General features: G+C 44.2%; 1 protein-coding gene across 2 annotated transcripts in view; it reads left to right on the forward strand.

Annotated features, from left to right (window-relative positions):
- FER1L6 (fer-1 like family member 6) overlaps positions 1 to 25661 on the forward strand; it is a 120401-nt gene that overhangs the window by 42532 nt on the left and 52208 nt on the right. For both annotated transcript variants that reach the window (XM_079984092.1, XM_079984091.1), the window contains exons 13-20: positions 6472 to 6658; positions 11436 to 11556; positions 13844 to 13944; positions 17101 to 17191; positions 18994 to 19113; positions 20323 to 20475; positions 21398 to 21584; positions 24398 to 24522. In XM_079984092.1, the coding sequence (XP_079840218.1) occupies positions 6472 to 6658; positions 11436 to 11556; positions 13844 to 13944; positions 17101 to 17191; positions 18994 to 19113; positions 20323 to 20475; positions 21398 to 21584; positions 24398 to 24522 (1085 nt within the window). The remainder of the gene's footprint in view (positions 1 to 6471; positions 6659 to 11435; positions 11557 to 13843; positions 13945 to 17100; positions 17192 to 18993; positions 19114 to 20322; positions 20476 to 21397; positions 21585 to 24397; positions 24523 to 25661) is intronic.

Here is a 25661-nt window from a genome sequence, read left to right on the forward strand (position 1 = left end):
TTTTCCTCTAGAGGGAGCTTTTGAAACTGTTACAAGAGTGGAGCTGGGAAATCTCCAGCTGCTTGATAAGAACTGTGGGAACTAGAGATTGACCTTGGATATTCAAGAATGTCAACAGGAGAAGCCTTATGGACTGCATTTTCTAAGATAAGCCACCTGTTGGAACAGCTTCATAAAAAGATGGATGCTATGACTACTAAAATTGACATTTTGGAACCAAAAGTGAGCACCAATACAGAAATTATTCAGGATTTGGCACAGGAATCTATTTCAACAGGACAAATTGCTGAAAAGGAGAAGGAGAAAGTTGCTGTTGTCGAACCCAAAGTAACACAAGGGGGAGCCTTAGCCTTACAGAGGCAAATTGAGGACTACAAGTGGATTCCCTTTATGATTGAGACTAGAAAAAGTCAGATTTTGAAGATCAGAGCCTGGCCTGGACTAGAAAAAGGAAAGTTGGAAAGATCCCTCTATGCAGGGATTAACTGACTTTTGGAATATGGACTTGGGTCAGGAGGAGATTGGAGTTCTGGGGGCCTTTGGATTTGGAGGAATTTTGAAACATGCCCTGAAATACCTTATGGATCCTAGCTTTAATTATGGAAATCTGGCTGACCTGTCGAGAAGGAATAAAATTATCGTTGGATTGGAGTTTCCCCGAGATCTGCTCTTTAGCATCAAAGAATATGAAGAAGACTGGCAGAAGGGATGTGGAAAAGAGTTAAGAGCCTCGGACATAAGATCTCCAGGTTGATGGACTGTATGGAGTTGACGGAAGTGGCTGGCAGAGTCTGAGACTGGGGAGAGGAGATGGTGGAAGAAGACTGGAAATTTAAAGTCTATATATAGAAATATTGTAAAATTAATGAGTGATAGAAAAATGTTGGAAGGAAATTTTATGGCTTTAGCTGAAATGCTATAAGGAGTTAAGCTTAAATAAGTATATTAATTTTAATGGAAATAAGATTAAAAATATGTTAAGACATTTATATGATAGAAAATAAAGAAAGATGGAAAGGAATTGCTGAAACAATTAATGGAAGTGGAATACAAAGTGGGAGGTGAGAGGAGGTCAATGATACAAGGGAATGAAAGATAGAATATGGAAAAGGTATGATGTATGTTTTTAAATTGTTTTTGTTTGGTTTGGTTTAGTTTATTGTGTTAGTTTAATGTGTTAAGGTTGTGTTTTGTATTGTTTATGTATTGTATTGTTTTTTCTCTTTTTTGTTCTTTTTTGTTCTTTTTTGTTCTTTTGTCTTCTTTTTTCCTTTTCTTTTTTGTAAGCTCTAAAAGTAATAAATATTATTTAAAAAAATATGAAAGCACGTCAAAGTGCAATTAGATAAATAGGTACCACTCCGGTGGGAAGGTAAACAGTGTCTCCATACGCTGCTCTGGTTTTGCCAGAAACGGCTTAGTCATTCTGGCCACATGATCCGGAAAAAACTGTCTGCAGACAAATGTCGGCTCCCTCAGCCAGTAAAGCGAGATGAGTGCTGAAACCCCAGAGTTGTCTGTGACTGGACTTAACTGTCAGGGGTCCTTTACCTTTTTATTATATACATATACATATATACATACATACATATTTGAATTGTTATGCTTAAATTGTTCACTTGATATGTTGTAAACCACTTTGGCCACAGTTTTGTGGGAAAGTAGCATACAAAAAAATGGGAGGCGGTGTTGATATGATTGAGAATCTACAAGCTGATGCTGCTATCAAACTGATTTATCTGACTGCACTTGTGGGCCAGGGGGAAATTTACGGGATCTGGTATAAACCTGACACCACATCAGCTTCTCCTCTTTCAAGCTCTGGGCCAGTTTTTGCCACGGAAGCAGAATAAGGATGTTGGATCTTCAGTGGTGGGAATACAGATCGGTGTACTAAATTCTGTGAGCAAGAAGGTCATTGAGGTGTAGGTGGGTTCCCATGAGGCACGACACAGCAAGAACAGCAAGAGACTTTATTGAACTCCATAACTGGGCAACAGGGGCATAGCAACTGCTTATATACATTCCTGAGAGCCTGGGCCACTCCCACTCCCAACGTGATTGGCTGTCTAAACTTCCAAGCTGCGAATCATGACTCAGAGTTCAAGGGCCAATGGCAGAGGCCCAAATCCTGAAATGTTCTGTGATTAGACATCATGTATCAAATCATGGCTACTGGTCCCATCACCTCCTGGCAAATAGAAGGGGAAGAAATGGAGGCAGTGAGAGATTTTACTTTCTTGGGCTCCATGATCACTGCAGATGGTGACAGCAGCCACGAAATTAAAAGACTCCTGCTTCTTGGGAGAAGGGCAATGACAGGCCTAGACAGCATCTTGAGAAGTAGAGACATCACCTTGCCAACAAAGGTCCGTATAGTTAAAGCTATGGTTTTCCCAGTAGTGATGTATGGAAGTGAGAGCTGGACCATAAAGAAGGCTGATCGCCGAAGAATTGATGCTTTTGAATTATGGTGCTGGAGGAGACTCTTGAGAGTCCCATGGACTGCAAGAAGATCAAACCTCTCCATTCTGAAGGAAATCAGCCCTGAGTGCTCACTGGAAGGACAGATCCTGAAGCTGAGGCTCCAAGACTTTGGCCACCTCATGAGAAGAGAAGACTCCCTGGAGAAGACCCTGATGCTGGGAAAGATGGAGGGCACAAGGAGAAGGGGGCGACAGAGGACGAGATGGTTGGATAGTGTTTTCGAGGTTACCAGCATGAGTCTGACCAAGCTGCGGGGGGCAGTGGAGGACAGGAGTGCCTGGCGTTCTCTGGTCCATGGGGTCACGAAGAGTCGGACACGACTAAACGACTAAACAACAACAACATCAAATCAGAGCACAGGAGCTCAGAATCCTTAGTCCAGACTCAAGCTCAGGCAAACACAGACCACTGAATACATAACAGCCATATTATTCAGCAACTTTGCCTTGCTGATTTTTGTATCCCAGCCACAATGGACTGATAAAAGCTGTCCTACAGGCATTAGTTTAAATTCATGTTCTCCATCATCAAAGGTGGACTTGCCACTGTATTATTCCAGTAGCAAAATTCAAAGTGAACTTGGAGGACCCTGTTCAAGTGAAACCTCTGTGGAAAATTTGAGGAAACCAAAATTGATTTCATAGGGGCATTTCAAAGGGCTCCTCCCAGATGACCTATTTATTGAGCTTTCCTCCTGCTTTGCTTGCACAAAGTTTACATGGAGCTTAGCTTGTATCCAGTCTTTACTGAGCAGTTATTCCCATTTGTTTGCAGGCAGATTATACGACATTGAGTACTTGCCCTAATTTGCTTACATCGTGTTTATGCACCTTTCTGTTAAACATCCATTCGTTCCACGCTTTTCAATGCATTTCCTTGTCACTTTCCTAACTGCAAAGAGTCTGATTCTTTTAAAAAGCGGATTTGTTGTGCAGGGATAACAGAGAACTTAGATCCACTGTAAATACGCAAACCTAAATTTTGTAGCACGCTCTTGAATCCCTCCTGCAAAATAATGATAATCTGGAGGCATCCTCAATATTTGGCACTTGTTAGGAATCATAGAATTGTAGAGTTGGAAGGTATCCTAAGGGTCATCTAGTCTGACCCCCTGCAATGCAGGGACTCGAACCCATGACCTTCAGATTATGAGTCTTATGCTCTGTTGACTGAGCTATCCCAGGAAACTAGGTTGCTAATGTACTCTGCTGAGGTGAATTTGGAAGTGCATTCTCTGGTGAGGCATATCTGGGAATTCTGAGGAAGATTTTAAAAAATTAAACATCATAAGTGACATTTCTCAGGGAATTATTTCATTTTGCTCTTTTTTTTTAGAAATAGTATGTGATGACTGTGAGCATGCAATGTGTTACAAAGCATATTGCCTTTGTCTCACTCTCTTTTGCAAGTCAGAGCTCTGAAGAGAAATCAAATACACTTCCTAGTCAGCAAAGGTTTTGTATTTTTTTTTATTGCAGATGCCATTTCTCAGTCATAAATAGGAAAGCAGGAACATCAAATGTGCTCTGATATCCTGGTTTTCCTCCTAGGTCAGGTTGTTCTCAAACTGTAGCACAATAGGCAAACAAAAAAATCTGCACAACTTTCAGCAGGTAACTTTATTCAATCAATCCATCTTTATTGCGGTCAAACACCAGACAGCAAAATTAACAACAGAAACATACGCTTCATCAGTATCAAGAGGTGGACATAATTAGAAATTTCCTATAAACTTATTTACATTAAAAATAACACTCCTTCAACTAAAATCTGTGTTCCAAAGTTTAAAATCAGTGCTCATTCGTCGGCCATCACTGTCACCGCAGCCTGTCTTGTCCCCGTTGCCATAAAACCGAATTTCTCGACAGGCCTAGTGATATTCAGATTGTTGTTGGCAAGGAGATACTTAACATAGGTTTTCTGAGTGGCCAGGTAATTTCCTTAGTAGTGGTTGAATTAGCTCTCTTTGGGTATCGCAATACAACAGGCAGTATAGAAGAACATGCCCAATGGATTCAATCTCATCAGAGTTGCATGGGCATCATCTGTGTTCAACTGGGATGCCATGATATCTGCCCTCTAATCGTGATTTTATTAGTTTTTGCACCACTATAAGGCTATGGTTTTCCCAGTAGTGATGTATGGAAGTGAGAGCTGGACCATAAAGAAGGCTGATCGCCAAAGTATTGATGCTTTTGAATTATGGTGCTGGAGGAGACTATTGAGAGTCCCATGGACTGCAAGAAGATCAAACCTTTCCATTCTGAAAGAAATCAGCCCTGAGTGCTCACTGAAAGGACAGATCCTGAAGCTGAGGCTCCAATACTTTGGCCACCTCATGAGAAGAGAAGACTCCCTGGAAAAGACCCTGATGTTGGGAAAGATGGAGGGCACAAGGAGAAGGAGATGACAGAGGACGAGATGGTTGGACAGTGTTCTCGAAGCTACCAGCATGAGTTTGACCAAACTGCGGGAGGCAGTGGAAGACGGGAGTGCCTGGTGTGCTCTGGTACATGGGGTCATGAAGAGTCGGACACGACTAAACAACTAAACAACAACAAATAAGGCAGGCATTAAAGATGAACATCCTAACTTCTATTTAAGACCAGAAAGCAGACTTAAAGAAGACTCCAACAGGTCATTAAACCGCAGGGAAGTTCTTACATGTTTCTACTTTGACCCTGCCTTGCTCGACCTGGGCTATCCCTCCCTGTTTGTATGCAGTAGCTGCGGTAACACCTTTATCATTCTCCATGTTCAAGAACAGATTGTTTTTTTCTGATAAGGAAAGGCCTCCTTAGTAAACAAGGCGGTGTCTAATATTTACTCAAGCATGGACTTGGGAGAGGCTAGATGAGAAAGGACTTCATTTGTGTATTTGCACAGCAAAGAGTAATACAACCTTTTAGCACGAGAAGAGTCCTGCTGGATCAGGCCAAAGGCTCACCTAATCCACAGTGGCCAACCAGAATCCTATAGGAAGCCAGAAGAAAGACCTGGTTTCCTATAGCATCCTCCCTACTTTTGATTCCCAGAAATTGGCTGCCTCTGACAGCGAAGGTAGACCATAGCCATTGTGGCTGGTAGCCATGGATGAACTTGTCTAATTCTCTTTTAAGACCATCAAGGATGTTGTCTAGGAGGAGTCTTCAGAAACAGGGTCAATGAGAGGAAAACTTTTAAGAATTCAAAACTCAAACTCAAATATGATCCATAATGTCGTGTGTGCATGTGTGTGTGTGGAAAATATCTAGTTATAATCTGGTTGTGTTTATTATTATTATTTTGAATTGATTTTAATTAATTTTTGAACTTTTAAACAAATTAATTCAAATTTAAGGCCAACTTAACAATTGACTTTCCACCCCCCACCTCCAAGATGCTTCTTCTCCCTCCTTCCTTTTGCTGCTCACAGTAAAATACTTTTTCGTAATTTCTAATACTTTCCCATCCATTCCTACAGTCATACCTCGGGTTTCAGATGCTTCAGGTTGTGCTTTTTCGGTTACGGACGCGCCGAAACCCGAAAGTACCGGAACGGGTTACTTCTGCGTTTCAGTGCTCACGCATGCGCAGAAGCACTAATTTGTACTTTGCACATATGTAGACGTGCCAAATCGCAACCCTTGCGTGCGCAGACATGGCGCTGTGGGTTGCGAACACTGCGGGTTGCAAAATGCCTCCCGCATGTATCACGTTCGCAACCCGAGCGTCCACTGTATTTACATAGACTGTGCATGTTCACTTCCTGTTTAGACATTTACCCAATTAATTTCCCCAATTAATCAAATAGAATTAATCTTCCTTTCTCGATCCATATAAATCATTAATCCTAATTTCAAATGGTATTTCCTCCAAAAGAACCTAACCTTCCTACCTTTATGCATTCACAACATTCTGGCTCTCCGGTTATGTTTAAATGCTTTGGTCCTGGATGTAGCCTAATTCTGTTACCCCTCTCCTATATTTGGTTTGTACCTCTAGGGAATTTTGGCAATGTTATTGATGGAGTGTCACCTGGAGCTGGGAGCAAGAAGAAAGGTCATGAGGGAGAGGAGGAGGAAGGTACCCCTCTTCTGCATGAGGGAACGGGAGAAGCTTCACATGACTTTGCGGTGCCGCTGGTATCTACCACACACCCAGAGAAGCCGCTCATCACAGAGGGAAACAGGTAGAGCCCCAAACACTTATAGGCTTCATTAAATCTCTTTCCTTCACCTGCATCTCTAGAGATAGAGGTCTTTCCTAAGTAGATATGGACAAATCTGCAAATTTTGGTCCGCCCAGTTTCTCATTCCCCCCAATCTTTAAGGTCAGTTTTGCACATTTCTGTTGCAATTCACAATTTATTTATTTTTTCCTATAAAAAAAGTTGAAAACAATCAGCATTTCCATGCAAATTCCTTTGAAGAAACACATTTTGGTGTGCCGTTTTGACATTACAAATCTATATGTGCAATTTCCATAAAATAATGCATTTTTGTACATTATTTTTTGGTAATCAATGCATTTTAAAGCAGGCTCCCCACCTCTCTCTCTCTCTCTCTCTCTTTCTCTCTCTCTCTCGTTAGAGAAATGCACTGTGACATTCAGAGGATTTCTAAGGACGTTGGGTTTTGCTTCGCATGTTGGCTTGAGAAGTGCAAATTAAGTCGTTTCTCATTAAAATGTAAACAAAATTTAATTCATCCATATTCTACATCAGTGGGGCCAGTTGCTAGGGGAGACAGCAATCTATTCAACACGGGTTTTTTGGCCCAAATTTTGAGGGGACAAGAAAGTAGCATGCTGACCTGATAGCACAAATGGTAATATAGTCATACTGGTGTGTTGTGCAAATAGGACCACTTCCTGAGTAATGAAGTATTTCGTTCATTTATATAGCAAGGTTTATTATATACATTAAAAATCTCAATATTCGTTTTAAAATGATAAGAACCATAATTCTTATTGAAAATATAATGATAGTAGCATAGCTGCAAGCCTTTGTATTACGGGGTACCCAAATTCCCTCATAATCTTGCTTTCATCTGTACAGGATTTGCAAGCCTTGGTCATAAGGTGATTCTGGTCTGCGCCAGCCATGGCCATAGTGGTAACAATACACCATGGTTGAAGCAAACCATGGGGCAGAAGGGGGACTCTTCCCAAGGGAGGGTAGCAGGGAGAACATGAGTCTGACTTAAAACACTCCAGAGGAGATCGGGAATGCGACATTTGCATTTGCTCCTCATCTCTATGCCTGATGTTATATCCCGAAACTTCAGAAAAAGGTAGAGAGATGTGCTCTGAGAAAACAAAACAATCGGATGAAATCATTGCCAGTAATACTAGACTAGAAGAGAATGGTCTTTTAGGACAGTCTCCTGGTGAGAGAGATTTAAAAGCAGAGGCTGTCAAGAATGTAGCTGCCATCTCTCATGACAGTACTAGAGTATGTAGATGATCAGCTATTATCTTGGAGAGGCAGCTGGTGGGTTTTTATGTATTCGCCTGATAGACATTCAGATCTAAAACGGCTGCAATAAAAGAACAGAAATCTGCAATTGCTTTATATTAGCTGCTATGGTATTTGTCTGGTTCCACCACTCCTTAAAGACCGACACCTCTCTTTGATGTAGGTGCAAAGCTATTTCAGATTTTGCATTTCCCCTTCCTGTATCGGATTCTTGTGGACAAATAAATTTATGGCATAAAGTATAATAGAACTATCAGGTATAGGCGACTGGCAATCCATGGTCCAGATTGAGCCCCTAGTGGCCCCTAGCAAATTCTTATCTAGGTGTGGTAAAAATATTGCCCAGAGACTCAATGTCAAATTGAATAAATGCTATTAATTTCCAAAAATTGTGGAAGGGACAGAGATTGCATTCTTGCATTTCATTACTCTGGATGATAGCTACAGTAAAACACAGCTTAGCGTATAACAGGGTAATCAAGTGACCAATATGAAGCCTGTCCTTTCTTGGATTCTATCTCCTGTTTCTTCAAACAGTGAGACTACAGTCGATTGAATGGGGGACACCCCCAAAAATTACATAGCAATCAAGTTCTCCAAAATTATTAAGCCTCTGTTGCCCCCTCTGCTTGATGTGAGAATTGGACTTGGGAAATGGAGGACTCACCCCAAAATCAGAAAATAGTGTGGTAAATTCCAAGCCCAATTTGGACCCTGTTGGAAGGGACGTGGATGGCGCTGTGGTCTAAACCATTGAGCCTCTTGGACTTGCATAAGAAGGTCGTTAGTTCGAATCCCCGCAACGGGGTGAGCTCCCGTTGCTCCGTCCCAGCTCCTGCCAACCTAGCAGTTTGAAAGCACACCAGTGCAAGTAGATCATCATCATCAAACCTTTTATTGGCATCACATACAAACATCCAAAACAAATCAAAACAGAATTACCACTTCCCCAGTGGCACAACATTTGCTAAAAGAAAGGAGGCAGAGCAGTCTATCGTCACATCTCTAGGTCTTCAGGGAGATCAGATGTCTGCAGTGTATTTCGATGACAAAAAACCAAATAGAGAGATAACCAGGTACCGTGGGAAGGTAAATGGCGTTTCCATGCACTCTGGTTTCCGTCATGGTGTTCAGTTGTGCCAGAAGTGGTTTAGTCATGCTGGCCACATGATGCCGAAAGCTGTCTGTGGACAAACGCCGGCTCCCTCAGCCTGAAAGCAAGATGAGCGCCACAACCCCATAGTCACCTTTGACTAGACTTAACCATCTAGGGGTCCTTTACCTTTTACCATTTTTTGCTCTCCTACTGATGCAACCAGGGGTGTTTTCTTTCCAGCAGGAGGTCTTTCCTCTCTCTTCAGCCTGCTGTTTCTCTTCCTTTCTCTCTCTCCTTGCATTCTGAGCACCAGGGGCAAAGAGGAATAGAGAAAAGCCCACCCTGCACTGCAGGTGGCGCTGTGGGTTAAACCACAGAGCCTAGGACTTGCCGATCAGAAGGTCAGCGGTTCGAATCCCTGCAATGGGGTCAGTTTTTCAGTCCCGGTTCCTGCCAACCTAGCAATTCGAAAGCACGCCAGTGCAAGTAGATAAATAGGTACTGCTCCAACAGGAAGGTAAACAGCATTTCCTTGCGCTGCTCTGGTTTGCCAGAAGCGGCTTAGTCATGCTGGCCACATGACGCAGAAGCTGTACTCCAGCTCCCTTGGCCAATAAAGCGAGATGAGTGCTGCAACCCCAGAGTCAGCCACGACTGGACCTAATGGTCAGGGGTCCCTTTACCTTGAAGTGAGTGGCAAGGAAGAAGAGAGTGGACCATTTTTATGAGTGTGCCACATTCCTATTCTGTTAATGAACAATTTCACTAGATGGTCCTTTCATGACACTGTAAAGTGCTAAGGTTTACATCAGGCTTCCTCAGCCTCAGCCCTCCAGATGTTTTTGGCCTACAACTCCCATGATCCCTAGCTAGCAGGACCAGTGGTCAGGGATGATGGGAACTGTAGTCTCAAAACATCTTGAGGGCCAAGTTTGAGGAAGCCTGGTTTATATTCATTGGTGGAGGAACAGCCTCCCTTTTGTCTCAAAGCTATTAAGTGTATGAACACTTTTCCTGTCTGGACGAGGACATGAGAATCGTATGCCTTCTCTGGAGCGCTATTATGTACGCATAATGCAACTGGCCTCTCGCATAAAATCACAGATGCACCTGCTGAAATTCAGCCCTGAAGGCACCATAGGAATATAGGAAACGGCCCTATGCTGAATTGGACACAATCAACATTAAGACCCACTGCAATGTACTTCAAAAACAAGCACATAAAAATTGGGCAATGAACAACAATGTTATGAAACAACCAGCTATAGGTCTGTTTTGTTGCAATTAAATCTAAGTCCTTGGGGAAAGTTGTGTGGGATATCAGACAGTGTTATCTCCAAGCCTGACCTGGAGATGCCAGGATTTGAACCTGGGACTTTCTGCATGAAGATGCTCTGCTACTGAGCTGTGGGCCTATTCAGGTGTGACAACCAGATTCCTTGTTTTTCTCCCTTGCTGCCAGTTCTATAAACTCTCTCTCTCTCACCAGCATATTGGATAAAGCTATGCAGTGATGTGGCTGATGTGTTTTAATTAGTCAAGTAAGGATTAACAGCACACAAGTTGCATATCTAAAGGGAAATCATCTAGAAGAAAAGCAATTTAGCAGGTGGAGAAGATTTTAAGTGCAAACAAAGCTGCCTTCAAAACGGCCTTCTGAAAAAAGCACAGCTATAGGGCAAAGACTTGGGATGAGCACATTGGGCTTCATGCCTGACGGCAAGAGAGAAAGAAACAAAGGCTCACAGTCATGACTTTCTGAGTTCAGATCTAAGTGAAAAATACTCTAAGGGGAAAGCGTTTTATCAGCCATTTGCAACTGAGGTGCTGCTGTAATCTTTCTGAGTATGTCCAATTTAAAAGAAGAGATGCAGAAGATGAAGAAAATGGCCTGTCCATACAATCAGATTGCCTTGTGAATATATGGGAAGCAAATTGGCTGTATACTTGCACATCACTATAGTTTAGTAAAAGGTAAAAGGTAAAGGTACCCCTGCCCGTACGGGCCAGTCTTGACAGACTCTGGGGTTGTGCGCCCATCTCACTCAAGAGGCCAGGGGCCAGCGCTGTCCGGAGACACTTCCGGGTCACGTGGCCAGCGTGACATCGCTGCTCTGGCGAGCCAGAGCCGCACACGGAAACGCCGTTTACCTTCCCGCTGGTAAGCGGTCCCTATTTATCTACTTGCACCCGGAGGTGCTTTCGAACTGCTAGGTTGGCAGGCGCTGGGACCGAGCAGCGGGAGCGCACCCCGCCACAGGGATTCGAACCGCCGACCTTTTGATCGGCAAGTCCTAGGCGCTGAGGCTTTAACCCACAGCGCCACCTGCGTCCCATAGTTTAGTAGCAGATCCCAAAAAACTATTGATGACGCTATCTCATCTCTTTCCACAGAAACTACCTTTATTTGCCCTATGACGATAAGAAGCCCTGTGTCTACATAAAGAGTTTTTGGGGTGACCAAACTTTCAGGTTGTATTATTCTAACGTCCTCGAGAAAATGGCACATCTCCTGGTAAGCCTGCGGGAATATCAATAATAATGATAATGATAATGATGATAATGACAATAATAATAATAATAATAATATATTTATACCCCACCCATCTGGCTGGGTTTCCCCAGCCACTCTGGGCGGCTTCCAACAAAGTATTAAAATACAGTAGTCTGTTAAACATTAAAAGCTTCCCTAAAGAGGGCTGCCTTCAGATGTCTTCTAAAAGTTTGGTAGTTATTTTTCTCTTTGACATCTGGTGGGAGGGCATTCCACAGGGCAGGTGCCACTACTGAGAAGGCCCACTGCCTGGTTCCCTGTAACTTGGCTTCTCGTAGCGAGGGAACCGCCAGAAGGCCCTCAGCTCTGGACCTCAGTGTTCAGGAAGAAAGATGGAGATGGAGATGCTCCTTCAGGTATACTGGACCATGCTTCTCCAAACCACTTGCTAAATTCGGGGTGGGGGAATTTTCGCACACTGTAATTCTCAAGAGAATTCTCTTGCTTGAGTTGGCTTTGTAAACGGCTGGAATATTCATAGAAGTGCTTCTGTGGTGGTGTGAGAGAAGCTGGACAGCACTTTAAGCTTTTTGTGCCCCAAAAATGTGGGTGGGGGAAAGGTTTCTTACTCTGCAAGTGATTCCTGTGTATCATTTCTAAGTTTTCCTCAATTTGGTTTCCAGTGTAAAACATTAATTAAAATAGCAATAGAGACTTTAAAAACCAGTAGGCATACTAAGATTATCAAAATGCAGGTGGAGGGTTGTCTCCAACTGAGCTTTACGGAGAGTAGACACGCTGAAATCAATGGACCTAAGTTCGTCATCTTCATTAATTTCAATGGGCCTTCTCTGAGTAGGACTAGCATTGTCTGCCACCCATAACCATCAATTTCATTTAAAAACAAATGGATGTAATAAAGCTACTGAGGTCCAGCTCCGAGGGTCTTCTGGCAGTGCTCTTGTTGCGAGAAGTCAAGTTACAGGGAACCAGGCAGAGGGCGTTCTCCGTAGTGGTGCAAGAAATAATGGTGAAATATACTCGGAGACCTGTAGTGATTTCATGCTCTTTATTGCAGCTTCATTGCAGTAAAACAGTGATTAAATTGCCCCCCAAACCTCAGGCTTTTATATACATTATTTACACACTGATTGGCTGATTCTGCTTCCCTCCTGGAGCCTGATTGGTCTTTTCCTGCAGGCCAATCAGTTGTTGCATTCTACGATCCTACCACCCTAACAGGCTGATTAACTTCCTCCTGGAGCCTGATTGGTCTTCTCCTGCAAGCCAATCAGTTGTTGCATTTTAGGATCCTACTTGCCTATTGTTCTAGGATCCAAGCTTAGTACATAACAAATGGGGAACTATGCAGGATAAAGAGTTGCTTCAGGTTGCTGGCTAGGCTCTCTTATAGGTGACTCTACTGTCCTTCCCTCCCCCCCCCCAAAAAAAAATCCTGGCCTCTCACCAGAGCCCTGATCCAAAGCATGTGTGGAGCCTGACTTTCTCCTCATCAGCAGGACTCAAAGATGGGTGGCCCCATGCGGTCAGATGGGCTCTGCACCTCCAGATCTGGGCTCCTGCTCAGAATTGCTATTTTGCTGCTGTTTCTATTTCTCTACTCAATATATTGATAACTGATCACCTGTAGCAGAGGCGAGGAACCTGTGTCTCTCCAGAAGTTATTGGGCCACAACTCCCATCATCCCTCGCCATTGGCCATGCTGGTTGGGGCGGATGGATTGGAGTCTAACAACATCTCAAGGATCTCAGTTCCCCCACCCTTGTCCTACAGCATCACTTTTCAGGCTACAGCATCTTTACGTTAATAAAGGAAGAGCTTTGTCAATGCTTCTGTTGATGTTTGCATTGGAGAGGAAGGGGTCAAAGAGGCTTTGCATATTTTTGAGACTGCATGGGAGTGGGTCATGAGTCAGAGCCATGATTCGGCCCTTGTTAAACTCAAAGTATGGCACATGTCAAAAAACGCCCGCCATCAGAAGACAGAAGATTGTTTATAACATGACATCTCAGCGGAGAATGTCCCCTTTCTGGAGACCTCTGACTTAATTAACATAAACTATGTTGAGTCTACAATGCATCGAGGAACTAATAAATTCACTTCTCAGTAAAAAATGTGTCATACATGCCAATTAGCTGGAACCAATTATCGTTTATCACTTAAGCTAATTAGCCAGTGAAGGCTTTCCCCCCTAATAATTGCATTAATTGAAAGCAACTCTTGCCATTTCTGGTGACATTTATATGCTCTTCATGCAACTTTTTCTCCCCATGCTCCATCCCTTAGGAAGAAGGTTTAGAACAAGTGAGAGATCTGATCAAAGTTTCTGAGATTGCCTCAGAGGAGAAAATGAGGTCCACTTTAACGGATTTTATCAACCAAAGTAGGTAAGACTATCTACTGGAGAAGCTGACAGTACATATACTTTAGACTCGATTGTATTTACCAAAGTAGGTACGAAAAAGTGTACCTTATAGTTTCCAGGTGGTGGGTAAGGAATGAACAAGTAATACAAAGGAGGCTATACCAGGGATGGGGAATTTGTGGCCTTCCAGATCTTGCCAGACTACAGCTCCCATGATCCTGCACCATTGGTCATGCTGGCTGGGGCTGATGGGAGTGGAGTCCCACATCTCCTGGAGGACCATAGGCTCTGTGTCCCTGGGCTATACCGTAGATGCTTTTTTGACAGCATACTCCTGTGCATGTCTGCAGCAGTAGATTTAGGGTGTAGCGTGGGAACGCCAGGGGGGCCGTGGCCCTGGGTGCACAATTTTTAAGGGGGCGTGAACTAGGCGCCCCAAGGCGGCCCAGCCTGGTGTTCTTCTCCACTCTGCCATCTGCCAGAGGGGCTCACCCCCGTGTGGTTCAGCATGAACCTTCTTTGCCCTGGTGGGGTCACTCTGGTGGAATTGGCAGCAAAGGCTGGTGTCCCTCACCTGGCACCTCTCACCCCCCCCCCAGCGCAGGCCCCCTGCCCCTCTGGTTCACGTCCACCCGCCCCAGGTGCCAGCAACCAGCGCTATGCCACTGCTGAGCTAGGCCAAAACTTGGCGCCTCCTGCAGTCCTCACGCCATGCTGGGCTTTGGGAAGAAGGCGCAAGGGCTCTGGCAGGGTCTCCTTTCCTCCTTCCTAAAGCCAGGCAAGCACTAGCTAGGCTTTAGGAAGCAGGCAGGAGGACTCTAGGGCTCGATCTAGACACATCAAAAAACCAATTCTAACTCATCACGTTGTAAACTTCATACAGAGAAATCCCGTTGGTGGAAACTGGGACTCCACAGCACCAACAGGTGTCACAGTGTTATGGCGCATATAAAGCGCTTTATCTTTACCAATGTAGCTGAGTCGTAGGATAGATCCTGTTTGGCTTTGCTGAACTCAGAGAGTTGCAAGCAAAGAACCAAATACTTGCAGATTAAGTTACATCGTGCAAGAGAGTGTATTCAGAAAGGACCCATTCAGGTGTCCTACATGCCAGGAAATGAAATTCCTGCTGATCTGTTGTCTAAGGTTGTTAGCAGAGAACAACTTAAGTTTTATGTACAGAGGTTGCAATTGGGTTGAACCACAGGTACTACAGGTTACACGGAAAGGGGGAGGATGTTAGGATATTTCCGTTCCAACTTAAATGGTCAGGCATGATTGCTGTGTATCATATGCCTGTTGACTTCCAGGTTCTCCCTGGGAACTTCCGTTTTGTATATAGCTTTTGTTCCGGCTGTTTTCCTGGGCACAGTGGCAAGCAGTCATGTTTTTCCTTTGTTCTGATCTACGTTGAATAAAGCTGTAAATATGCTCTTCTGTCTACATCTTCCATTGTGGAGACTCTGCTGAAAAGGGCACGCACGGGTCTTGGAATGTCTCTGAGGCTTGTGTCGCTAATTGACTGATGCTGTTCCACGGGAGACCGGTGATCATTCGGAGACGACTGAGGCCTGCCTGATGCCTCCGTCTCCCTGGCAGTATCCCAACACTTGCCAGAGCTGTCATGCCTCATAGCCTCAAGTGCTTGCTGTGTCATCTCCGTTCATTGTCCAGTTTCCAGGTGGAACTGGTCATGCTGCCCTAAAGCTGCCTCTGATGTCAACTTTGACACAAGTCCCACTGAGTTCCCATGTAAGTGGGCAAAGGATTCCCTTACCTTTCACGCCCCGACCTGGCCACAGTGATCTATGCGATGGTCACCTCCAGGCTTGACTACTGTAATTCACTCTACACGGGGCTGCCCTTGAAGCTGTCCCAGAAACTCCAGCGGGTGCAGAATGCTGCAGCGAGGCTCCTCACAGGGTCTCTGCCATGGGAGCATATTCACCCAGTGCTTTTCCAGCTGCATTGGTTCCCGGTGGAGTACAGGGTCAGATTTAAGGTGCTGGTTTTGACCTTTAAAGCCCTTCACGGCCTATGACCCTCGTACCTACGGGACCGCCTCTCCCGGTATGCCCCACGGAGGACCTTAAGGTTCATAAATAGCAACACCCTAGAGGTCCCGGGCCCTAAGGAAGTTAGATTAGCCCCAACCAGAGCCAGGGCCTTCTCAACACTGGCTCCGGCCTGGTGGAATGCTCTGTCTCTTGAGATCAGGGCCCTACGGGATCTTATTATTATTATTATTATTTATTTGTCCCATTAAACTTTAATTAGTTTAATGCAAAGTAAATGTCCGGTGCGCTTCCATCGTCTCAAGTCCCATTACAGCAGAGCATTTTGCGCAGCAGTTTAAGAAGGGCAGGAGAGGGAGTATTTCTTTTCAAAGAGGAGTCTTGGAGCAAGCGGTTTTGGAACTCAAAGAAAGGTTTATTTACAAAAACAAAAAAAACCCAGCGACGAACCACACATATCAGCAAATACGCCCAAAAGGGGAGAAGGGAGGAGCAAACACACAGGAGACTATTTATACAAACTCATGTTCCTGGAAGCCTAATGACTTCCAGCTGCTCAGTGATTAGAGCGTTTCTGCTACTTTTTAACCCTTTGATAGCAACATTATTATTATTATTATTACCTAACTTGCTTGCTTAACTTGGTGTCCTGTTGCAGAAAGCTGTTGCTGACTTAGGCTCCAACTTCATGTACAGATCCATTTATTTATTTTTTTCAATTCTGTTCCCGTTCCTCATATTCCAGCAGATTCATTACCAGATTGCCCACTAGGCTTTTGGAACTATCAGAAGAACATCGCACACATTGGAAATAATCAGCAGCATCCACTGCAAATAGATTCTGCAAAAATTTGCAAGGTCAACATGCATACAAAGGACTTTGCTTGCTCAAACCTCGTTTGAGCAGAATAGATGGGATGCAAAATAGCCACATATCCCCCAAACTAATTAATTTCATATTGAAATATTACCATACAAATTGCATTTCCACTTCTTTATACTTCTCCCAGCAATAAATGATGCCTCCGCTTTAATATTACATTATGAATCTGAGCACTTAGTATCTTCTGGCTCATCTGGCGGGCTACACAGAGGAACTTGCTGCAGGAGAATTACGATCCATCGTTATGAAGATACCATCTCTGACTGTGTCTTCATTTCAGGGCCTTCATTGTGAATGCTGAAAAGAAGCCCAAACTGATGAATCGGACGCCTTTGGACAAAAAGAGGCTGACGTTGTATAAGCAAGAATTGGTACGTGAGATATTTTCTTGAATACTAGATGCAATGTGCTATAAAGCTGCTCTATCTACCAAGTCTCTTGAGTTCATGCGCCACAATTGGCATCTGGCTCACAAATAAAAACGCTGTGAAGTTTTAGGACAACCAAGCAGCATATAAATGTTGTGAAATGAATGGTGGTGACTTTATGACAAAGAGGCCACAGTATGTTAAGAGTTGTTAGGAGACCAGCATTCCCCTCACAAAGCGACAGTTCCCAGAGTGGATTAACAATCAACCTCTCTGGTTCGCCAGAAGCGGCTTAGTCATGCTGGCCACATGACCCGGAAGCTCCCTCGGCCAATAAAGCAAGATGAGCGCCGCAACCCCAGAGTCGGCCACGACTAGACCTAATAGTCAGGGGTCCCTTTACCTTTACCTTTAACAGTGCTTTAAATATGTGGTGTTTCTGTGACCTTTATTTACTTAGTTCTGCAATTGTATGCCAACTAATAATCAATCTCTTGGTGACTTATAATAAATATGCAAAAAACCCTACGGTATTTGCATACAAAATAAGACATAGAATCAAAAGCTATGAAGACATAGAAATCAGCTGTAAAATGGCATATTCACACCTCCCCTCAGCCTGTGTAGCTAGTGTGCAGAGCTCCTTAGCACCACACACTTTCATTGCACATAGAGTGAGTTCTCCTGAGAGCGATGGGACCTGGTGATGCTCTGGGAGAGAATTGTATGGGGGGGGGGGGGGACACAGCTGCCCCCTGTGTAAACAAGTCAGACTAAGCAGGTGCCTAGGGAGGCATGACTGAAAAGTCAACTGCCACATCAGAAATCTCAGTTCAAGAGATTTATTTTCCCTCCTGGCATGGTTGTCTCCCCAGATAAATCAAAAGTGTATCCATAATCTGCTGCAACACCAATATGTGCCTCTTTGCCCCAGGTGTCAAAAAAATTTTAAACGGGCCCCGTTTGTATCAATCTAAATGCAATATTTTCAGCAGAAGCAGCTCTTGCATTCAGATGAGCACCATCAATTGGTGAGGCATTAAATGACGAGGGAACTAATGTTGCACATATGTGTGTGAACTAACCCAGTTCTGTAGGTTTGCCCAGAATTGAAAGATGGATAAGGGGGGGGGGGGTAGGACTCTTGCAAATGACAGATTGCTTCCCCTTCTGAGTAATTCATCTGCTGAAAATGCAGGTAGGAATATGCATCTTTTGCGAAGATAAGATCCTCTTCTGAGATCTAATCTATCCCATGGTGACAATTGAGGAAGGCAACCTTTAACTCTGTCGCCTGCTTGCTGGAGGCTTTAGCAGACAAAAGATAAGGTTACCTTTCCTTGTATGTCCCAGTGGATAGCAAGGAATTTGTATTTGGGGATGTGGGAGAAATCCAATTCAGTCCACATTTAAAAGTGAACCTACCTAATTCCCACTTTTGAAAACAATACTTGAACAGAAATATAGCCATCCTTTGAAATGCCCACTGCATTTCTTTGGTCAAGTAATGCGTTTCGAAATGCATACTATGACAAAGTGTGCAGATATATGTATATTTTAGCGAAAAAATGCATTTGGGGAAATTGCTGTGCAAAAATGTGCTTATCGGGGGGGGGGGGCGGGAAATCACACTAAAATGTTGAGGAATTTTCATGAGGAATTTTGAAGGGGAAAAAAGAAAACGTGGAAATGTGGAATATTATACTTAAGAATGAAAATGGAACGATTGACTCTTGCCCATTTGTCTCTCATGAATCTGACAGGGTAGGTGACTTTAGTAACGCCCTGCCTCTTTGTTGTCATAGGAAGCGATGTCCAAAGATGCCAGAACAATCATCCAGCAGCAAAAGAAGAAGATTCCACTCGAAGAAATGATGCGCGAAACTCAGAACTACATTGGGAAGATCCGTTTCTTAGTCGACGAGGTAACTACTCCAGTTTGTTTCCTGTTGGTGTGAAGGCTCCTATGTGCATTGGGTGTGTGTAGAAGGGTGCAGTGTCCAGGCTCCCCCTGTTATGTTGCTGGATTTCACCATGGAATGGACTCCCTCCTTGGAGGTTTTTAAGCAGAGGTTGGATGGCCATCTGTCATGGATGCTTTAGCATTCAGTGGCGTAGCGTGGGTTGTCAGCACCCAGGGCAAGGCAAGTAATTTGCGCCCCCTAACCTGTGGATTTGCACCCCCTAACCCTAACCCCCAGATGTTGCGCCCGGTGCGGCCGGCCCCCCTGCACCCCCCACGCTACGCCACTGTTAGCATTGCAGGGGGTTGGACTAAATGACCCTCGAGGTCCCTCCCAGCTCTAGAATTACATGATTCTATGAGTGTGGAAGGGGAATGAGATCCATCCTGAGCTTCTCCTCATTGTTACAGTGGTACCTCAGGTTACATACACTTCAGGTTACAGACTCCACTAACCCAGAAATAGTGCTTCAGGTTAAGAACTTTGCTTCAGGATGAGAACAGAAATCGTGTTCCGGCGGCGCGGCGGCAGCAGGAAGCCCCATTAGCTAAAGTGGTGCTTCAGGTTAAGAACAGTTTCAGGTTAAGTACGGACCTCCGGAACGAATTAAGTACTTAACCTGAGGTACCACTGTATTTCAAACACATACAAGAGGAAATCCTGCTGCACTGAGATACTGTGGTACCTCAGGTTAAGAACTTAATTCATTCTGGAGGTCCGTTCTTAACCTGAAACCGTTCTTAACCTGAGGCACCACTTTAGCTAATAGGGCCTCCCGCTGCTGCCACGCCACTGCCGCAAGATTTCTGTTCTCATCCTGAAGCAAAGTTCTTAACCCGAGGTACTATTTCTGGGTTAGCGGAGTCTGTAACCTGAAGTGTCTGTAACCTGAGGTAGCACTGTATCAGAGAGGCTACAAGCATTTCCACACAGCAACAACCTCTCTTGCCACATTCCCAGGTTTTTTCAAACCTCTCTAATCCTGCAGAAGATTTTTGGAGTGGTGGTGGTGGGTTTAAGGAAACAGAAAGAAGGGCACTTGTTGGAGATGGACTCTTGTTTCTTGATTGACACACAATCAAAGATGGCTGACCTCCCAGCGAAAGCACGCTCTTCACAAGCCTAATGGCGTTCGTGATGGTCAAATCACATGCCTGTCTTTTTTTCAAGCCTCAGCACACGGTCCCTGACGTCTTCATCTGGATGCTGAGCAACAACAAAAGAGTTGCCTACGCGAGAATCCCAGCCAAAGACTTGCTCTATTCCCCGGTGGCCGAGCAGAGAGGGAAGCACTGTGGGAAGATTAAAACTCATTTCTTGAAAGTAAGTCTGAGAACCTCCCAACCGTTTGAGGAGACAGCCATTGTTGTTGGTGTTGCATCTACACTGCCAGACAAATTTATGCAACAACCCACTCCTTTTTTTAAAAGAAGAAGAAGAAGAAGAAATTCAGCCATGAATCAGCAATGGATCCTCCCACCCTGAACAGCCGGTTTTTGAGATCAGTGACAAAGGCTGAATACACGCCGTACATTTAAAGTACCGTATTTTTTGCTCTATAAGACTCACTTTTTCCCTCCTAAAAAGTAAGGGGAAATGTGTGTGCGTCTTATGGAGCGAATGCAGGCTGCGCGGCTATCACAGAAGCCAGAACAGCAAGAGGGATTGCTGCTTTCACTGTGCAGCGATTCCTCTTGCTGTTCTGGCTTCTGAAATTCAGAATATTTTTTTCCTGTTTTCCTCCTCCAAAAACTAGGTGCATCTTGTGGTCTGGTGCATCTTATAGAGCAAAAAATATGGTACTTCCCACTTCCCCAACTCCTTGAAACTGTAGTTTGTTAAGGGTGCTAGGAAATGTAGCTCTGTGAGGGGTAAACTACAGTTCTTGGGACTCTTCAAAGCGGTGTGTGTTTCAGATATACTTTAAATGTTTGGTGTCCATGCAGCCTAGATGAGGAAATGGGCAGTTTTATCTACGTTTTAATTCCATAGCACTGAGGGCTTACCCAGGTTTCAAATATTTCATCCTTGGAGCATGTAGCCCACCCTGCAATTATTTAAGAGTTTGGCAGCTCCTCTGCTGTTTCAGCTGTCCCTCTCCTCATTCTGATGGTTTAAATAGGATTGTACGTAATTTGTGTTATATAATTATATATCGCACCCTCTTCTGTGATTTTTGGAAGAATGGCTCTTGATAAAAAAACAAACAAACTTGACCTTCTGGACACTTCTTCTTTACTTTAAGTTGCCAGGAAAACGGCCTCCTGGCTGGAACGTTCACGGAAAAGTCGACACGTACCTGTGGCTTGGCTCCGCCAAATATGCGCACACAATTTTGGACAACTTGCCTATTGGATATGAAACAGAAACACCTTCAGGAGCAAGCTCAGGACATCATGGCAGCCCTCCGCCTGTTAGCCTGGTTTACAGAAGTAAGGCATTCTTTAAATGTAGGAACATAGCGACGTAGGAAGCTGCCTTATACTCAGCCGGGGTTGTTTGGTTGTCATTATTTTTTTTTAAAAAAAATCATATATTGGGTTCATATGTTTTGTTTTGTTTTATTAACAATTTCAACATAACAGTATATCAAAACGTATCATATTCATTATTCCCCCCCCTTTTCCCCATTCCCCATCAAACCCTCCCCCCCCAAGACCTCCCTTAGCTCCTCTCTCTGATTTCTCAGCACATGTTATTCTCTGCATACAGTGGTGCCTCGCAAGACGAAAAGAATCCGTTCCGTGAGTCTCTTCATCTTGCGGTTTTTTTGTCTTGCGAAGCAAGCCCATTAGCGGCTTAGCGGATTAGCGCTATTAGCGGCTTAGCGGATCAGCTGATAAGCGGCTTAGCGGCTTAGCGGATCAGCTGATAAGCGGCTTAGGGGATCAGCTGATAAGCGGCTTAGTGGATCAGCTGATAAGTGGCTTAGCGGATCAGCTGATAAGCGGCTTAGCGGCTTAGCGGATCAGCTGATAAGCGGCTTAGCGGCTTAGAAAAAGGGGGGGGAGGAAAAAACCCCCGCAGGAACTCGCAATACATTTTCGTCTTGCGAAGCAAGCCCATAGGAAATTCGTTTTGCGAAGCACCTCCAAAACGGAAAACCCTTTCATCTAGCGGGTTTTCCGTCTTGCGAGGCATTCGTCTTGCGGGGCACCACTGTATTATAAAATTATTTCAATTATCTATCTACCATGTTATCAATCACTAAATTTGTGTATGTTTATTCAAAACCTGCCAAGGAGTCCAGTTCATTTTGTTGTCTTTTTAAATACTTTGTAAAAAGTTCCCATTCTTCTTTGAAGTCGCAGTTGTCCTTGTCTCACAGTTTGTGTGTCAGTTTAGCCAGTTCTGCGTAGTTCATCTATTTCTCTTGCCACTGTTCTTTTGTCGGGATTTCCTCGTTCTTCCATCCTTGTACTATCAAGACTCTTGCTGCTGTTGTAGCATACATGAATAAGTTCTTTGTTTTCCTTGGCAGGTCTTGTCCTACAATCCCTAACAAAAATGCTTCTGGTTTTTTTTTTTACAAATGTCATTTTAAACATTTTCTTCAATTCATTATATATCATTTCCCAAAATTTTAAAATTTCTCTACATTCCCACCACATATGATGAAAGGTCCATTCCGTTTCTTTACATTTCCAACATATGTTTGATATATTGGGTTCATATGTAATCCTTAGGTCATGCCTCCTTTCGTACATTCCTGCAGTGGTGGTGGGTGAATTAGTTTGCTGAGGATGGTGAAGGTGGTGGTGATAATACCGCCCTCTATCTGTAGACCTCAGGATGGTTCACAACATAAAATTACAATATAAAAAACACAAAATACCTAATTAAAAAATATATATGCACCTAGTGACTTGATCCCTTCTTTGATTTGATGGGGCAGCTTTGAGAGGGAGGCCAAGCTGGGAAAACCAGTGGCTAGCCTGTAAGTTTCATCGAACACAGACGGGTTGTATGTGTCTGTCTAGCCTTCCCCCAAACTGGTGCCCTCCATTTATTTTGGTCTACAGCTGCCATCAGCCCCAACCAGCATGGCCAAAGATTGGGGTTGATGGGAATGCAAACATTTGGCAGTCTAAAGGAGCACCTATCTCAGTACTATCCTGCTCTTGCCTTCATATTTTACACCTTGTGGGGTTAAAATCTACCTGAGTGGCACATTTCATCACAGAATTTACACAGAAATAGACCTGCAACACAGTCCTTCTCGGATATTGCCCCCCTGTCCAGACGCAGTAGTATACAATGTCCCTAAATTGCAGCCATTTATGATTTTTGTTCTGTAAATGAAAAAGACCTGGGGCAAAAAAAAGAGGAATTTATTGATTTATTTTTATTTTGCCATTGGGGTACTTTTTGTCCATGCCACTGATTTAAAAAATAAATAAATAGCAAGTGGGTTCTCAAGCAAAAAGTGACCCAGAGAAGCTGGTCAGTGACTTCGAGCTCACACGATGAATTTGGCTTTGTTAGGAAATATTGGAACACGGGAAACTACCGTATTTTTCGCTCCATAGGGTGCACGGGACTATAGGGCACACCTAGTTTTTAGGAGGCAAAATAAAGGGGGAAAAATATATCCCCCCCCCAGCCCAAGCTTCCCCCGACCCCAGCCCCCAGAACAGGTCCGGGAGTGGTGGCAAGTTTGCACACAGCCTTGCCGCTGCTCCCAGAGCTTGCAGATAGCTGCCTGAAGCCCAGGGAGTGCAACGGGAGTTGGTGCTGCGCTCCCCGGGCTGCAGGCTGCTCTCTGCAAGCCTTCGGAGTGCGGGGGGGACGCCTGCTGCACTCCGAAGGCTTTTGGATAGCTGCCTGAAGCCTGGAGAGCGAGAGGGGTCGGTGCGCACCGACCCCTCTCACTCTCCAGGCTTCAGCGAAAGCAATGCGAAGCCTCTGGAGCACGAAGGGAGCGCTGCCTCTGCACTTCAGAGGCTTCCCATTGCTTTCGCTGAAGCCAAGGAGCCTGCATTCGCTCCATAGGACGCACACACATTTCCCCTTCATTTTTGGAGGGGAAAAAGTGCGCCCAATAGAGCGAAAAATATGGTACCTTATACTGAATCAGATGACTGGGTGAATATTTCTCAGGATTGTCTACACTGACTGGCAGCTGCTCTCCTGGGTTTCAGGCAGGAGTCTCTCCCAGCCCTACCTGAAGATGAACTTGTACGATGGACCACTTTGATCCCTCCCCACGGTGATAACTTTCCTTCTTTCTGTTGTGCTTACACAGCCAAGAATGTTTTCCAGCTGAGAGTTCACATGTATCAGGCCAGGGGTCTTATCGCAGCCGACAGCAGTGGGCTTTCTGATCCCTTTGCCAAAGTCACGTTTGTTTCGCACTGCCAGACCACGAAGGTAAGAGTGAGAAGAAGAAAGGGCGGTGGTACAAGAAACTGAAGTATTTATAAGCACAAATAGCATTTTTTTTTCCAGCACAGAGGTCATCTCCCAGCGTGTGCTGAGTAGGTAAAGGAAGATGTAGTTCGTAAATCATTGCTTGCCTGGTTCCCTGTGGCGCGTAAAACACCACAAAGCTACCTTCTACTAAGTCATAGGCCAATTACCCCTTCTGGCTTAGTGTTGTCTTCTCGGACTGGTTGGAATTGGCTTCCTAAGTTCTTAACTAGGGTTTTCCCTTGTCTGGTTACTACTTTTAATTAGAGATATGTCAAAATGAGCATGTGAGCACCCCAAGTCTGTTATTTATTTATTTAATTAAATTTATTAAATTTCTATACTGCTTTGGATAGCCCAGGCAGCAGAGCAAGAGTCACTCTTAATCTCAGGGTTGCGGTTTCCAGTCCTACATTGGGGGAAAAAAGATTCCTGCATTGTGGGGGGTTGGACTGGATGAGCCTCACGGTCCCTTCTAACTCTGCAATTCTGTGATTCTAAGATTCTATCCCACCCTTCACCCGAGGATCACAGGGCAGCCATAGTGGTGAAGCTGATGGAATTTGGAAGCTAACTACACCTGGGAGGCAGTGTGTTGCCTATCCCAGGGTTATTGCTGGTTTCAGCTCAGGGTTGTTGTTGTTTTAATTAAGTAAATAATCAATAATTAATTAATTAATTATTGTTAATAATAATAATAATAATAATAATAATAATAATAATAATAATTTATTTATACCCCGCCCATCTGGCTGAGTTTCCCCAGCTACTCTGGGCGGCTCCCAATCGAGTGTTAAAAACAATACAGCATTAAATATTAAAAACTTCCCTAACCAATTAATTAATTCCCTAATTTTAAAATAAAAAAACCCCGACACAAAACCACTAGATTTTACATTTACTATATTGATCATGTTCTGGTCTGATGCTGGAGCCCACCAGGAAATCAGCAAGGCTGGAGGCAAGGCTGCAGCACCATGGATAGCTCCAAGTGAGCCACTTCCGCAAAGGTTTGGAGCAGACTGAGACCTGCTTCTACCGCCTTCAGAGCCATAAAGGGGAAAGCCTCTGGACTAAATGCAGGCACTCCTCCTTCATCC

This window comes from Podarcis cretensis, assembly GCF_951804945.1.
Source record: "Podarcis cretensis genome assembly, chromosome: 7".
Taxonomy (NCBI): domain Eukaryota; kingdom Metazoa; phylum Chordata; class Lepidosauria; order Squamata; family Lacertidae; genus Podarcis; species Podarcis cretensis.